Genomic DNA, 17,544 nt, shown 5'->3' on the forward strand with positions numbered 1-17,544 from the left:
TATCACAGTTGGATATGACCAGTAGGATGTTACAGAGGACATTAACACGTCACGTGCTATTATGAATCTGTAGAATCCTACAAGTAGTATTAAAAATACATTATTTTGAACTTGGCATCTGGAAAAATAAACTGTATATGATGTAAAATGTAATAACTCTTGGAATCCAACAGGGTTTATGAGTTCTGTTTTTCTGTTTCATAAAACATTCTTTGATGAGTATCCTTTTCCTTTCAAGGAGAGTTTCTATTAACTAATACAAAAGAACACAGGGAAAGCTCCATTTCCATAAAGGCAGCACCACGTTTTTCCCATATGTAAGAACTCCTGGTCCATATTCTCTAGAATATGTGACTTCTGTGACTAATGTCTCTAAAGCTGGAAAAGCTAATTACTTCTGATTAATAAATTACTGTGATTATAAAATACTTTAATAAGAATAAAAAAGCTTCTTTGAAAGGTACTAAGATATAAAGGTGGTGATACTCTACTTTCAATCTACTACTCCTTTCAATGTTTGGAGCAGATCTCAATGACAGTGAAATCCTGGGTTTTGGAAGATTATCATGAGTCCTTTTCAATTTCAGTGTTTAGGTCCTGCCCTCTCCTGCCCAACAAAGCAATTTGATTAGGCTGCTCTCTTGTAGTAATGATCTGAATCACTACCATGATGATTCTCACACTTTCCTATTCTCAGATTGCACTAAACAGTCAATTTATTCCAGTACAGATGGTGATTGAGGGAGGGGTTTGGGCATGGGCATGAGAAGTTTTAAAGCAGTTCATTTTCATAACTATAATATCCATCCCTTGAAAAATCAGAAACTTTTCTAGTATCTTAAATGTAGAACCCAAAACATCCTACCACACACAAACATTTTGGGTACCACTACATACCACAAAGATTTAGGCTGGAACTAGGATTTTGAAAAATATCAAATTATTCACTCTGTGATTTGAAAGTTCACCACATTCCCCATTCCTCTCACACATGGGCACTTTAGCCTCCATGTAACCAGCAATTGGCATCAAACTAGAGAGGAAGAAGAAATGTAGAATGCAGCAATTAGTGTCTACTAAAGTTAAAAGCATCCCTCAAAAACCTTCTTCCACGAATGCTGTGCAAAATAAAGTTTTATTTTCTGGGAAAACTACTTCACATCTCCAAATTTATGCTACACTACTGGGATCTGTTTTTCTATGTGTCAAAAGTAACAGGGTTTCTAGGAAATTATGATGTGTGAATACCTTCCTCTGGATTAACTTCTCTAAAAAGCAGCATAGAGAATAAAAACTGAACTATCATGTGACTGTAATTCTGAAGAAGGAAAGAAGAAACTTTAAAACTTAATTATAAAAGCAACAGCCCAGTCACTTATTTGCAAAGCTAACAGGTACCAGTGACACATATTCCAAACTGGAGTCTGAAAGAAAGTCTTTACACACTTACCTTCTATACTGTTACAACTGCCAAACCAAACTGATGGGCTCTATCTGGCAGTCCCTTAAAATAAGATTACATGGAACTAAACAAAAATTGTTTCTTTCAGGATGTCATAAGTTCACATGCAACTACAAAGGAAGAGGGACCCAGCTGGTTGCATTAAAATGATATGGTCTTGCCAGGCCACAGTGACCAGCTCACTGACACTGGAAAGCAAACTCTTCCTCAGCAGAGTCAAGATGGGTATCCTGAATGTGAAACAAGGGCTTGACTCTCCCACTGCAGGGACTTGCCAGGCAAAGGTTGAAGCAATGCCACTCTTCTAGAACTATGTTTTTCTAAAACAGTGCAGGAAGGATCAAATTAATCTTTGCTACCAATTCACATTGTGCAACCATAGCATCATTCAGGTTAGAAGGGACACCAGGAGATCTCTAATCCAAACTCTGCTCAAAGCACAGGCCACACCAAACTGAGGAACTAGTTGCCTGGGGCTTTTCTTCAGTCAGGCCTTACAAACCATCAAGGGTAGAGACAACCCTTTGGGGCAACCTGTACCAATACTCCATTATCCTCAAAGTCACTTTTTTTTTCCTCTTTACTTCCAGTTTGAAACTCTCATTCCAGCTTGTGCCTGTTACCTTCGATCCCACCACAAACCCTTGTGAAGAGCCTGGCTCCATCTCCTCGCAGGTACCGGGGCTGCTCTCAAGTGCCCTGAAGTTTTCCCTTCTCCAGGCTGGCCAAGTCCTGCTCCCCGAGCCCCTGATCACAGGGCAAGTGTGCCAGGTACTGACCATCTTGCTGGCCCTTTTTATGTTTCAATCCATCAGGACCCGCTGGTCCTTTCCAACAGATGTGCTTCCCTGCCAGTTAGACCCCAGCCCATATCTCTCAAACCAGTATGCCATAAGAAGTATTTGATACATTAGGCCAAGGATAAATGCATTGTCATCGAGCTTCAGGGGTCTGTGATGCTAAAAAAGCCTCACACATTTCTCAGTCCCTTTTCTGAAGTCCACTTAACATGAAAAATAGTACTTTTTTCACTTTATTTTTTTTGAATCCAGATAAAATACTTCATTGCCCATTTTGATGCACAAGCATAAACAAATAAAATCCCACCATTAGTATTCAGCAGCTGAAGTAGGACCAATCATTACTTTGGAAAACTGAGGCTTTGAAGAAAACTTTCACGTCAGCTACAGTCACCTGCTTCAAAGTTTAACTTTCAACTTCAAAAAAAGACCAAGCTAGAATTTGCTTGAAAAAATTGCATACTGGTTTTTAATCACATTTTAATGGCACAAAATTAGCATATCTGTCCCAAGACATATTAAGAAATAGCAGCAATGAAATCTGACAATAAGATTTTTGCACTTAAACTGCCTTATAACCAAGCAGCAAATCTTCACAGTACGTTTCAGAGCTCAGTAATTCTCAGAAAATCGCGTAGCAAAGGTAAATAATCAGATTAAAAATTAGCCTACCAGTGTTCAGAAACAACCATCCAATTCTTAAAACCTCAGAACTAGTTGATATTTGCCACTTTTTAATTATTTTTTTTCTAGACCTTCTGAGATTAATCTAAAGATTTCTTGAGTCTGAAACTCAAAACCAGTTCAACTGAATGACTGCTGGAATATTTACAACAGTACTGGTAAATGGAACTTCTTACCCACACAAGACTACATACTCTGTCTTCATGGATTAAAGGCAAAATAGTTATCCACTATCATAATTTCCAATTTTTTATGACCTTTAGAGAAGAGAAACAGACTTGCATTGCTGAAGAACACATACAGGTGCTAAGATGAGCTATAAACATTTGCAAGCATTTCATGTCTCTCTCTGAAGGCCTGCTTAGCTCCACGCTCCAAGCACTTTTTGAAAATGAAGCTTTTATTGAGATCAGCAAGAACAGGATATTTTTAGAAACTTGGGAATTGAGGTAGACACCAGTTAGCACAGCACGGAGGTGATGAAGCAGATGATTACCTGATGTGCACTCACGAAACACCCACATCAAGACAAACCATCCAACAATTCTCTCTTCTAGAGACTGTTAAAGTTCCAGATGTGGATTGTTTCATCACCTCTTTCAAACACTTAAAGGCCTTTCTCTCCCTCTCCACCTCCACCAAGGAAACGCACACCACTTGCGAAGGAAAAACTAAGTAATCGCTTCACATTCACTACAAGATTCTAGATAACTATCCACCATCTATAAATCTCATTTCTAATAGTTTTCCAACACAAAATTAGATTTCACACATAAATTTTCTTTGCTAGCTGTTATGCAAAACTCCAAAATTGATATTGAGCCTGTAAGTAACTATCATATCTGTGGTTGCTTTGTCCAGAGTCTCACAAAGTTTCACTCTGTAAGACTCCCAGAATACATAACACAACTTCAATATCACATGTTTAGGAATGTAAAGATGAAGCCTAAAAGAACAACATTAAACAAGATTAAAAGTATAAGCGACCCCATGACCCCTGTTTCATTCCACCCACAGTATATGACATTTGGTATCAACTGTGAGCCTTAAAAGTGACGACTGCTCCTTTGTCCCCACCACTATGGGAAAGCTGCCTCAGCACCTCAGTCCCCTGGAAAAGAAAGCCTTTCCTCTCATTCCCATTCTAAGCTCATAGTCAGTGTTTGTACAGCCACATTTGGAACAACACTGTTTTCTTTCTCCACCTGCTGTTTCCAGTATTGCCATTAGGGCCTAAATACTTTAAGTCTCTTATGTCTTCTTTTCTTAAGAAAAATAAATTCTCCAACTCCAAGGTACTTATAAAAAAAAAAAAAAAAAAAAAAAAACCCACAACCAAAAAAGCAATCCTTTGCTGACAGACCTGCAATTTTATGTGTCAGTTCTTTCACACTTCAGAGATGAAGATTATCTACACCTTCTCAGCTGAATGTAGTATTTTCCTTCATTTTTGTTTGGTATCTAAGCCTGAGAAAACATAATAATCATTCATTTATTTAGTAGAAGTGCAGACAAAACCAATTGTAGACTGTGTTTATGATTTCCAGTGAGGCAAATGTGTTGCTTCTGGTAATGACAAGAGGCCCGACAGACCTGGTGCTTTCCAGCAGACAGCGTTAACACTTACAAACGTTACAGCCTGGCCCCAGGTAAGAGCATCATCAGTAGCACCTATTCCTTTTTGTTTTGTCAGCAGGTGGCTTTATCCTTTTAGGAAATGAATGGTTCAGTACCCAAGAAACTACTATTTCAAAATAAATCCTCTCAGCAAGTTTATGAAGCTCAATTCAAAAGCAGACACAACTCTCTTCTTCAAAGAGCGTATACACCCACATGCAAGAGCAGGATTGCACCCTTTCCTTTTGAATCCACAGAAGATTTTCACAAAGTAAGGATGAGAAAGAAAAAGTTGGAGTATGTTTTAAATCAGTTCTTACATGAAGTTCAGTTTGTTTCTCTCATTGACTCGGGTTTTTTAAGATAAACATAAATCAGCTTCACAGGGAAAACTTCAGTAGCTGGGATCAATAAGCAACTGGCCTTGCTCTAGCATACATAGTGAGATTCATCATCTAAAACCCTGTTACTTCTTATTCAAAGATCCTTGACAACTACAGTTTCAGAAAACAAAAGGGCTGTAGGTTGGAGCTCCTTTGCTTGGTGCCATAACCGAACAGAATGAGGAAGACAAACCTCTCTCTTTCTTTTGATCAAATGAGAATCAAAGATCAGTTCTTCAAAATGTAAAGGAAATTTTTAAATGTGAGTAACACGTATTTTCACCGTCTTCTCCCCCTGCTGACCCACCCACCCCTCAGCCAAAAAAACCCCAAAACACAAAACAAGGCAAACACCACCCAGAACTACAAGAAGTTTAGGAACTCAGACAGACTGAAAATCCTCGATCCTCAAACTGTAAATGTTTAGCAGTGTTCTCTAGCCACCATTCCCTCTTTCTCCTCAAGGTGAGGAGAGCCCTTTCTCTATTCTTCTTTTAAATCAACAAATGGCCATTTGGCAGCAGACAGCACAATGACTGCTTCCTACCACAGAAATGTGGACCATGAAGTAAGACTCTTAAGACTCAACAAAATAAGAAGAAATGGAAAAAAACTGTAAAAAAAAAGAAAGTAAACAAGTAAAAAGGAAGTAGGAGATTAACAATTTTTCACTGTCAACATTCTGTGCCAGATTTGCAGTGCATTGCTTGTACTCACTGTAGCTGCAAAGTTTCAATCTGAGTTCATTAATACAATTTTCCTCCAAAGGAATTGTTCCTTTTTTAATTTTCACACTTATTTTAAAAGAAAAAATGTTACATCTGGGGGCAGAAAGTAAGATGTATCCTTGATATCAGGTCTCACCCATGCAGAGAATAAATGAAATTCAGAAGATCTAAATGTTTTATTTAGTCTAAAATAACATGGATAGATATTTATAGTCTTGTGATTTCTAGACTTTATCCTTTCATATGCATTTAAAATACTCTATTGATGTCATGGTATTTTAATGGAGTCCTTTTTGAGTCACAGAAACACTGAGAATGAGGCATAACAACAATGTTCACCTGCAGTTAGTCATAATATGAATCAAGCTCTTTATCATCACTGTCTCTCACTTATGCCTTGTGATGGAATAACCTTAAAAACTTTTATTTAGAAATAACTCTGCGTAAACACACAAATAACATGGAATACGATGCAGGTGCGCTATAATGGAACTCAGTTAATCAGCAATCCAAAAGTTACAAGCAATGGTAAGGAGCCCCATGATCTCCAAACAAGATGTATGTATCCTAATGTTTGTATTCTGTACAGGAGCAAAGTGCCTCTCCCCACGTTTTCCAAGCAGTGGAAGCTTGTTAGAACTGGTGCAGACCAATACACATTGTTTGTGCTTTAAAAATGTGTGACTGTCCAAGAGTCACGTTTTCGATTTCACATTTATTAGTTACACATATTACAAGTGATAGATGCCAATTTTCTTTACAAAAACCAACACAAAGCTCAAAAAAAACCTCCTTTAATATGCTATCAACTGAAGAATCAGGATTCTTTTCTGGTATGTAAACTCTCCACCAGACTATTAACAGAAGGGCAAGTTCTGAGACCTTCCTTGAAAAATTGCTATTTGCTAGAGACAACAATACAGGGAGATAGGCAGCACACTCGTATGATATGTTATCGCCAGCAATATATTTGTGCTGATAGAAGTCAAAGCCAATCTTCACCATCCCTACTCAAACACATTCTAGGACAGAAGACAGAAAAAGGCTGCTATCCTATCACAAGTTGTTTGCCAACTAAATTTAGAAAAAACAGTTTACTACTTAAGCCTATAGTTGCAGATTGAGGCAAAACAAACACAGAAGCTTATACTACCATTCTATAGCTGTTTTTTAGAGGAGAATTACAGGTAGAAGAGCAAGATTGATCTCTAAACTGTACACTGGACATACCACACATCTGTGCATGCACAACACTGAAGTGCTGTTTGTTTGCCTACTTGAGTAGGTGTTTAATGAACAGAACTATGTTTTCCTTTCATGTGATCTTTGATTAATCGCTCTGAGTCATATTTAGCCCTAGATTACACTGCCCGTCTTTCACCTCATTCACTCAGAACTGCACAGACCATGAAATTCTGTTCCAGTTGTGGGTGGCTCCAAGAATGTCAGGTTTTTGGTGTGTGCTATCAGCCAGCGAGGCCAAGCCAGAGCAGGCAGCAGAGCCGAGGGGAGAGGAGAAAACCACCCAAGGAACGTGCTGACACAGAGCACGGTTCGAGGGTCCTCTCATAGCAAAGGCACCCACAAAGCTCATTCCACAAAGGGAAAATCTCAGAAGCAAGTCATCATCTCCCTAAGGCATAATGGTTGGGAGAGCATGGGGCACTGAACCACTGCACTGAAGCCACTGATGTACAGTGATGGCTGATTCAAAGGACACTTGAAAAAGACCACGGTAAGACAACCATCAGAACTGAGAATGCACACACGGATGGCTTGTCAAATCCTTGAAACAACAGTTGCAAGAAGCCATACAACATCCAGTGCACCTTACAAGCATCATCCAAGACCCCAGCACAGCACTATTGTGTTAAAAAAGGCTTAGATGAAGGTATGAGAACGAAACAAAGGCGGCTTTCCTTACCAGCACTTCTGCTATGTCATAACAACAGGTAGATCTCTATCATGGAAGCAGTGATGCAAGCCACTATTTAGGAAGCCAGGCTGCCTTGTGTGACATAATATCTGATTTACTACTCCACATGCACTCCTTGGGTCTCAGCTGCACCACCACAGGAGCATGGAGATAGCTTTAAGTAGGTTTTAAAAATGTCGGAAGGACAGGACAGCAGAAGCATCTGTTAAATTCTTTCATTTAATAATATCTTGAACTTGCTAATTATTTGGCAGAGCAAAATAAATTGATACAAATTACTTCATTTTATCATTAGAAATACAGTTACTGGACACCCTCATAAAACACAAACAGAAAGTCACATAGGCATAAACATATTATTTACTCTAGTGATTGCTTTGTAGTGCAAATCTATTCTAAGCTCCTGTGTTTGCACCTGACAATGTGTTTACACCTCTGGTATGTCCATGTACAGTCCTGAAATCAGTCTTGTTTTTACTTACAATTCTGCTGTGTAAAAAGAGCAAAGAATGCATTGTAAAATTCTGTTTACTTTGCCACATGTATAGAGTAGGCTTTTTTAAAATCTAAGGTTAATGTATTTCAAACTGTATCAAGCAAAACAACAGGAGAATCATGTTGGGTTGTGGCAGGAAATCATAACTACCAAGTTTTTTCCTACAACAGATAAATAGCATGGTATCCCCATATTTACATCATCATCATTTCATCCACACGCTTACCAAGAACCCACAAAAGTAACAGCATTAACCTACTAGAGCAAACAAGATGATTATTTTTCCAGGTCTAATAAAATTCTTCTTTATATAAAGAAAGCAAATAGAGGACTGCTAATCCCCTATCAGGTAAACAGTATACTGATAAAAGTACAGTTTAACAAAAGCACTTTTATTAATAAGAAAGTAATACTGAACTACAGTATCCTAAACCATTCAAAAGTCAACTATTTGTATAAGCCATACAACTATAAAGAGAGTAGCATAAAAAGAACAGCAAATGAATATGATCTGCTCTGGAAATAAGCTACTTCAACATTCAGCAATTGATTCCTGTGTGGTTTTAACACCATTTTTCATATCAAAATTAGACAGTTAATCAATATTGAGGTGCTTAAATATGTCCTGAACCTACAAACCTTTATATAATTCAGTGACTTCGAATACAGAAGTTGTCCCATTGGGAATAGAAAGGATGATTCATAAAGCTCAGGTTGTTTCCATGCATGGATTCCTTGCAAAAAAAAAAAAAAAACAACAAAACAAAACCCAACCAATAAACAACAATAAAACCACACCACAAAACAAACCAAAAAAACCCTACTTTATTACTCTGGATGTATAAAGCTATTTAGATTTTAGGTCTCTATCTAGATAATTTTTCTCATATTAACTGCTTACAGAATTACAGGATAAACTATATCCATTTGAAGTGCCAAACACAGCAGAGTTTCTCTTGAAAAAATTTCATAAGGAAAGCAAAAGGAGAGATGAAGACACCTTGCCTCAAGTGACCAAAACCATATGCATATAGACTACATTTTTCACAAAAACTACCATACTAGTAATGTTATGCCTTTTCAGCCTTTTGTTAGGTTGCCCAGCTGATCAGAACTCTTCAGAATATTCAATGTAAAGAAAGAAAATCCAAACGTAAATGTGTCTGTCCAAGAAATATTCTGTGTTAACATAACAATTTTACAGAACCATCAATACGTACTTGGTAAAGCAGATGAGGAAAGCCAGGAGATACCCATGCTGTGCCTCTGCAGCTCTCACCTCAGCCAGCAGCTAAGACCTCTGGTCCCTTATTTCAGAGGTTGTCAGCCCAAATCCTGGCATTTCATCCCAACACACACTTTATTTTTAACTTCACTATGTCACAATCCACTGTCTTTCATATTAGATTTAGCCCTCACAAGTCTTTGGCCAGGAATGATAATACATGGCTGCAGTGACCCAGACAGTAAGAAGGGCTATGACAGCAAAAATAAAACACGGCATTGATAACAATTTCTGCCATGAAATGCCAAGGGCAGGCCTGATCTAATGCCCATGTAAGTAAATGAAAGATGCCCACACTGAATGAGTCTCCTATGAGCATAAACGAGGCTGAAATACAAGGGTCAAGGGAAAAAAAATAAAAAATAAAAAATAGAAGATGTCTATTGATGATTTCTTTTCTAAAAAAAGTTTAAAAAGGGACATTAAAGGATACTTTCAACTTGCAGTTTTTGAGAATGGACTGTTTTTCTTTTCCCTCTTGCTTTTCAACAAAACATGAGCTGCTGGGCAAACCGGTCATGCAGGAGTAAACAGCAAACACTGACACCAAGAGCTGGCAAATGAACTGCATAAACTGAAAACTAGATGAACTCTTTAAAACTTTTCTCATTTTCAATTATAAATTAATATTGTCTAGTTTTAGTAGCACACCTTTCTCCAACAGAGTTCAGTCGGTAGCACTGGTCAATCATACTTCCAGCATTCCAATCATAAGACTCAGTTATTTTTAATGTGATGAAAACAGTATTTTCAGCTAATCTGTCCATTACTATGAAGTGTCTGAAGAAGTTCATGAAAACATCTGTTCAGCTATTCAAGGTACCTGAGCAGAAACAGCTGTGTAATAGTCTCCCTTTTTGGATTTGGTAGTTAAGCAGCCCTGTAATGCCTGCGTTTTTCAATATATTGTTTCAGGTATAAACACAATTTGGACTGTTTTGACATGTGCTAACATGCAGTGGAAAAAATATGAAATAGAAATCTTGTTACAAAAATAAATAATGAATACGTGGCAGCAAGCATGATCTCATCAAAGTCTTCATCTGAACAGAGCACAGAGGCAAAGACCAGAAGGCTCTTGTGTGACATTGTTATCTAAAGTCCTGATTAGATTTTCACCTCAGAGTTCTCAATTTTGGTAGCAATCATCGCAAAGATACTATGGTGACTGGCACTCTATAAATACATCACAGACAGGTACCAGTACAGAAGATGACGATCAGATAAGAGTTTGAAGCATTTGAAAATTCAACCCTGCCATTAGGTCTGTATAACAGTACTCAATTTTACGGTGGTGGAAATGTGATTACAGATAAAAAGGTAGGATTAGTGCTGTACAAATTCTGCTCCTCTTAAATTAGATTATCATCATTCAGCAGCATTACTTCGGTTTTCTAGGGAGTGTCAGAATTCAACAAATACATAGGCATGTATTAACTGTAAATTTAATAAAAGCTGCAGCGCAAACCACAGGTCACAGATTGACTGGCCTTGCTTTGTCAGACACTGCACAAAACTGCAACAAATGAGTCACACAACTGACAGCCGATGCAAGCCACCCTCATCTCGAGTATCTGCCAAAGAACAGAAGCTGTTATTTCCCATGTTTCTATTTTAGATTTTATTAGAAAATCCTGATAATTCCTTATCAGGTTCGGCTGGATTCGATACCTCTGCACGAAACACAACATTTGATGCAGGTGATATTACAGGAATGAGGCTCTTGACAACCCAGTGGATTTAGTCAATATTTCCTCACTCCAGAGCCAGACAGTGAGTGGGTATCCATGGCCATGGCATGCACACATCAGAGTTGTAATTGCTAAAAAATATCATTATTTTAAAAAACACACACACTAGTCACTTCCACACATACCTTAAGTACTCCAAATATCTCTAAGCATTAAACTCTTCGTATATTACTGTACATTATTACAATCATCTTACTAAAGCCCATTGTAAAGAAAATATCTAAAAAATATTTTAAACATCCACTTCTACTAAGTATACTCCATATACAAGCAACTCCCTATGTCTTGATAACAAATGGTACATTCTGTAGAGGAGCTGCACAAAATTTTACACTGCACAATCCAATCAGTATCATCACAGGTGCTCATTCGGAGCAGCACAGGTTCTTGCACAGTTGCTGCCTTTGGCATACAGGGGTCTCCTTTCACAGCCTGCTCTTCAGCTACATCATAAAACCTCTGGGGTGACTGCTCCTGAAAAACAGTCTAATGCAAGGTGGGGTGATGATACAAACTATAATTTGCATTCTGGTGGACATACCCATATGATCATTGCACTTCCTCTCCCAAGGACTAGGAATCATATATCCAACACTTTTAGTTCTGCATTAGACAGCCAAATACTTTGGGATCTATTTTGCTCCCTAGCAGTAGTTGCCTGCATAGTCCTGAGGTTTTGAGATACCTGAGGCAGGGGGCAGCTGCTCTGGGAAAGAAGCAGTTCAGCACACTACTGTGCTGAAGATCAGTAGAAAATACTGAAGATAAAATGCCATTTACTGAGTTGATACTGTAACAGGAATTTCCAAATCCCTCACCTAAACTGTCTCCAGCAAGACCTATACTTGTGTCTCTGCTATGCATCTCTACTTTAGGGGAGCTCCTTGGTGCTTTCTACACTCTCCCATCACCTGAGGCCACCTTTGTCAGGGTCAGGCTGTAGGTACATGTATGACCACAGCACACAACAGCCTCCCGTCACCAGAGACCACCCCATCTGCACCAGAGCAGAGCCCAGATGTAAATAAGCATATTTGCAGGGCAGATGATGACTGAGCATGGAGCTTTCTATCTTAACAGCATACATGAACCCATTGTCTCTCACCATCTGCTATAGGAGAGGAAAACCTATGCATATATAGGCACACTAAATTTGCAAGAGTGATTTTCAATCGTTTGCATAACTGTAATCCATTTTTTCCTAACAACACACACTAGGAATGACTTAGAGCCCCAGTTTAGCATACCACTAAACTACTGCTGTCTTTGCTTTACCTCTGGAAGAACAAGATAAACTTCCCAAGCTTCCTTTGTAAAATGAAAAATATTTCAGCCAAAAACATCAAGCTCTGACATTCTCATACGTATGCAAGTGCCTAAATTAAGGTATGTATGTTTGAAATTTGTATCCTTCAAGGACAATCTGTGCAGGAGAGATAAACATTATAAAATGTAGACAGTTAAATAATGAAGTAAGGATTCTGGAATTTAATATAATGATAACTCAAGCACTGAGCTGTATGTGTTTAGGTTTTGGAGTTTTCTTTTCCCTTTTTTTTAACCACATTATAAGAATTAGAGTTCCTTTAACAAAAAAAAATGTATGTGCTAGGATGAATAGTAGTTCCCTAAATATTTTTAGTACAAGACATGTAATTTACTCAATAAGTAAAAAAGTTTGTTTAGAAAAAGCTACTCAACTGTAGTGAATGTCCAAAATCATTCTCCATCTGCAGAACCATAAAAGGGCTCAAAACAGAAGCAGAATGTTTTACAACAGCTGGTCTCTTTCAACTTTCTGAAATTTTTATAGCTGCTTTTTGGTGATTTTTTTTAGCATACCGCAGCAGGATTCTTCTAGAAACAAGCAGCCCATGATTTCACTTGTGCAATTCCACGAAGCAGAGGTGGATCACTGTTATCCCGAACCACCACTGGCCAGACACATGCAGGGTCAAGTTGTGTACTCTCACACCAGGACTGAAAACTTATCAAATATGGCCCTGATCCAGCAAAGCACTTAAGCACATGCTTTACTTTAAACATGTAAGTAATCCTATTAGAGTAAATGAGATTCAGCATAAACCACTGGACTGAATCTCAGAATACCTTGGTTGTGGCCCTGATTATGTCAGTGACCGACTGTGTAACCTTGGACAAATCACTGCACTTCTGTGTTTTTATTTCCTCTTCTGCCCTCTACACATGTACACCATATTGCAAACCATCTCAACAAAAATAATGCCAATGAATCTTCTAGAAACTGCTGTAGTACAAACGATAGCAGGGATACTTATGTACATCACCCTGTTTTCAGCTGCTTGTCATATACTCAAAAGTAATGCTCTTCCCAAAAAAAACACAAAGTGAGATCCCTTATCCTTAGGTCTCCTTATCCAGTACTGACAACTGATTTCAAAAGCACAACACTGCTCTTAAGCAACAGTGGGGATGGAATACAACCGAAGGGTACCTGCAGGTCGGGGCCAGGACAGTTCCAAGCCCAGGACTCAGGCTGCAGTTCCTCTCCCACCACTGACCCTTGCTTACTGGGCACCCTGAGATCCCAAGTCCTGCCTGGGGATTCACAGGTCAGTCTGCCACATTCCTGCTGGTGCTGTACCTACTGAAGGAAAAAAAACCGTACGGTCCTGGTAAATTCTGTTTAAAGCATGCAGGTGGAAGGCAGCATTGTCTCACAATCCATTTGCACTAAAAGGCTTTATGTTTGATATTTTTAGACACCGCGATACAAGATAAAATCTTCCACACGTAAGCCATATGCCATCAACTCCATGTCTTAATGATCCTGAGAATATTTTCACATAAATAATTCTGCTTTTGCACCTATACACAAGCACACAGTGTTCACTCTTGCCATCACACTGCTTCCCGGCAGTTGTCACTGGCAATGTCACTGTCACAAGGAGAATATGGATTCAGCTCCTAACAATGAAGCAGGCACGGATGAGTGGGCAGGATACTCAAATGAGTTTCAGAAAGACTTGAGGTGAAATACTGTCCCTAGTGAAATCAATAACAGTTCTCCCATTTACTTCAGCAGAGTAAATATTTCAGCTCTTTTTTTTCTGTGCCTTCTGGTCATCTCAGTGCCTAACACAGGAATCATTTATTTTCCTTAGGAACACAGGGAAAAGGACAGAATACAAGAAAAGCAAGATAGGGAGGCAAGATTTCAAAATAAATATACTCTTTTTATCACAGTAATTAAAAAACCCCAAAACTTACAATGATTCCTTTGGTTACAGATTATAAACAAGGCAGAAAATCAGATTGGATTAAGAGTTAAGACCATCCTTTCTAGGAACTCATTCATGAACTCCTTCTCTGTCCTTGGAACACCTGTGTACCATGTTGCTGTTTTCCCAGCTGAGCCAATGAAGAGCTCACAGCAATAGAACACAATTTCGTGTGTTGTCACTCTGCTCAGGATTAGGCCTTTTGCATACAAAGATATCTATTATACGACACAAGCATCGTGAGCTGCCCTCTGTTAATTAAACTATTTTCTGCTGCAGACTGGAAGCCTGGCCTGCAAGATACTTGCCAAAATTATGTTCAGGAGTACAGCAACTGAGATGTGTTTCTGTGCAGGTCAAAAGTTAGTTACTCTTGACTTTTCCTGAATGCATGCTCTGTCCTCATCGTACAATGAAGGGAAATACAGTCAAAAGGTTATATATAACTGTGCACTTGCAGCAAGTTAAAGGCCACAATAAACTACTGGTTTTCAGAAGATATTAAAAATTTTGGACGTAAAAAATACATAAAAAAGAAGGCATACAGTAACCTGTACCTGAAAAAAAATGCAAACCAAAAAAGTCACTGAACAAGTGACATTTACAGTAAACACGCTGCTTGCCGGTAAGTGCTGCAAGTTCCCAAAATGAGCCGGCGTATCAGACAACAGCGGGCATTTACAGTGCATTTGAGACCTCTCTGAGTCCTTAGCAGCGCTCAGAGTTGGGGCTGACATTTCATCTTTAATTCACGCTCCCGTGTCTTCCCCGATCCCGGACTAACAAAGCCGCGCTCCCGGAGCCCCGCGCAGGGCGCATGCGCGAGGCCGGGCCGTGCATCGCCACTCACGGCGGGGATGGACAAGGGGCGGCCACCGAACCCCTGCCAAAACTTCAGCATCCACCCGCCGGGATGGACACGAGCGACAGAACAGTCCACCCGCAACACCTACTCACAAGCAATCTCTCCAGGAGAAAGTTTTCTCCAGCGACTATTTGAACCCACATTACTTCTCTCTCTGAAAGTGATCTTTGTATTTCGGCAAACTTTATTCGTTTGGAAAGGATTCTTTAAAAAAAACCAGGGTTTAACATCAGCTTAGACTTCGCCCAGCACCCTTCTCTTCCCCAGCATCTCACTCAGTGCCTCACAAAAGGCCCCAGAGGTTGGACAAACATAGCACCAGGAAAAACACAGTGTGAAAGGGATCTTTATGTGCATGTGTGAGGGCCCAGTGCTAATAGCTCAATGTGCTATTGACACATCACAGTGCAAACAGCTAAGTCTTTTTCAAAATAGCATGAGTCACAGTGTCATTCTTAACTTTGCCTTTCGCAGATTTCAGTAATTTGCGAAACAAATCATCCCCGTATTATTAAAACATATTTCTGTAAACGAACGTAGACACTGGGAAATGACTATTGCTTCTGACTGTAACGTTCACTCCAAACGCTGCACATGCCGCAGAGAAGGTGCGAATAGACAGAAGGGGTACTGCAACTTCTCTGACAACCCTCGCCAAACCAGGGCGTTAGTTACCTTCCCGTGCCAGCAGCTGATGTACTTTTAGATAATACTCCCGTTTGTATAATCCTCTAGTTAGAAACTGGCCATAACGGAGCCGGAATGAGCCGAAAGAATAGAGCAGATGAGGGCTCCTTTCCCTGCTCGCGGGGCCGCCGGAGCCCCACCGGGCTGTGCCCGACACGCCGGGGAAAGTTCGGCAAGTCCCAACCCCACCGCGAACGCTGCGCGCTCCGGACCCTTTGTTCCCGGGCCATGGGGAGCAGGATCGGCTCCCCGAGCTCCTCCCGGCTCTGCCTGCGGTCCGCACCCATCGGAACTGCCCGAGCACCGGCCCGAGGGCGGGTCCCGGGGGGCGAGCCCCGTCGGGGCCGCGGCAGGAGGAGGCGCTCGGCCCCGAGCTTCGGCCCCGCCGACCACAACTTTCCGTGCCCGGGTGTCCCCCGGGCCCACGGAGAGCGGCACCCATCCCGGGCTCCGGGCATCCCCCAGCCCCGAGCCTCCCCCCCGACGGAGCACGAACTCCGGCTCCCGGGGAATCGGCCCGGGCAGCAGTACGAAGAATTAACACCCGCGGGAATAATCACCTTGTTGTAGTTGTAGTAACCCAAACACTGGGCAAAGTCCAGGTTGGAGGGGTCTCCGGGGAGCGCGCTGCCCGCCGTAGCCGGGTAAAATCTTACATCCATGCTGGAGATTTGGTCCAAGAAGTGCACTTGGAGAGACCGCCGGGAGGTTTAATAGATCCACCTTCAAGTGCCTTCCCCGGGGCAGGGGCACTGGCAAACCGCCGAGGGAGCGGAGCTGCGGGGCGCCGAGCCCGCCCGAGAGCGGGGACGAGCGAGGGCCGGGGGGCGGCGGGGACAGCGGGGGAAAGAGGCGGCGGAAAAGTGCAGGTAAACAAGGAGGAGAAGAGAGAAGGATGAGAGGAGAGGTGGGCGGCGGACCCCAGGTGGGTGCCCGTCCACCTCGGAGGGAGGAGGGGAGGGGAGGGAAGGAGGGAGGGCAGGGGAGCGGGAAGGAGGGAGGGAGGGAGGGCTGTTGTTTTTTAAAAGCTCAGTGCCAAGCCACGGGCTTTGCCTCCGCATTCAGGAGCAGCTGCTGTACACAAAGGAGCCACGCGCCCGGCGCGGACGGACGGACGGACGGACGGACGGACCGGCCGCCGCTGCCCGCCCGACAAAGGCGGGGGGGACCGTCCCCGCCGCGGGGCCGGGGGAGCGGGACACGGCGGGGCCGCCCCGGGCTGCCGGGGAGGGGGGCGGCTACCCCGGACTTGGTGCAACAGGGGCTGCGCTGGCCGGGCCGGGCTGCGGGGCGAAGTGCCGAGCGACCGGCGCCGCGCTGGCAGCGCTCCCCGGGAGGAGCGGCCGGGCCCGCGCCCCTCCCCGCCCCGCCGCGCCCCTCCCGCCGCCCGCCCGCCGCCCCCCCCGCCCGGTGCGGGGCCGGAGCGGGGACGGGAGCGGCCGCTGCCTTTCCCATGGCTGTCCTCGCTCCTCGAAGGTTCCAGGTGAGTAACTTTCACCGCTTCCACCAGTTTTCTGCCTTTTTTTTTTTTTTTTGGTAATGCACTTTATCGATTGACACCGCTGCCTTGCTGCGTCAGGTTGGTGGCAG

At 41.9% G+C, this 17,544-nt stretch overlaps 1 protein-coding gene across 2 annotated transcripts in view; it reads right to left on the reverse strand.

Moving 5' to 3' along the window:
• The window catches only part of TOX3 (TOX high mobility group box family member 3), a 73,295-nt gene extending 56,078 nt beyond the window's left edge, over positions 1 to 17,217 (reverse strand). The window contains exon 1 of one of the 2 annotated variants that reach the window (XM_027733512.2): positions 16,515 to 17,217. In XM_027733512.2, the coding sequence (XP_027589313.1) occupies positions 16,515 to 16,616 (102 nt within the window). In that variant the 5' untranslated portion in view covers positions 16,617 to 17,217. The remainder of the gene's footprint in view (positions 1 to 16,514) is intronic. The other variant, XM_027733519.2, reaches the window with a different exon arrangement.
• Positions 17,218 to 17,544: the final 327 nt, after the last annotated feature.

This window comes from Pipra filicauda, unplaced genomic scaffold (assembly GCF_003945595.2).
Source record: "Pipra filicauda isolate LSUMZ 115617 unplaced genomic scaffold, ASM394559v2 scaffold46_size3722508_pilon, whole genome shotgun sequence".
Classification (NCBI taxonomy): Eukaryota; Metazoa; Chordata; class Aves; order Passeriformes; family Pipridae; genus Pipra; species Pipra filicauda.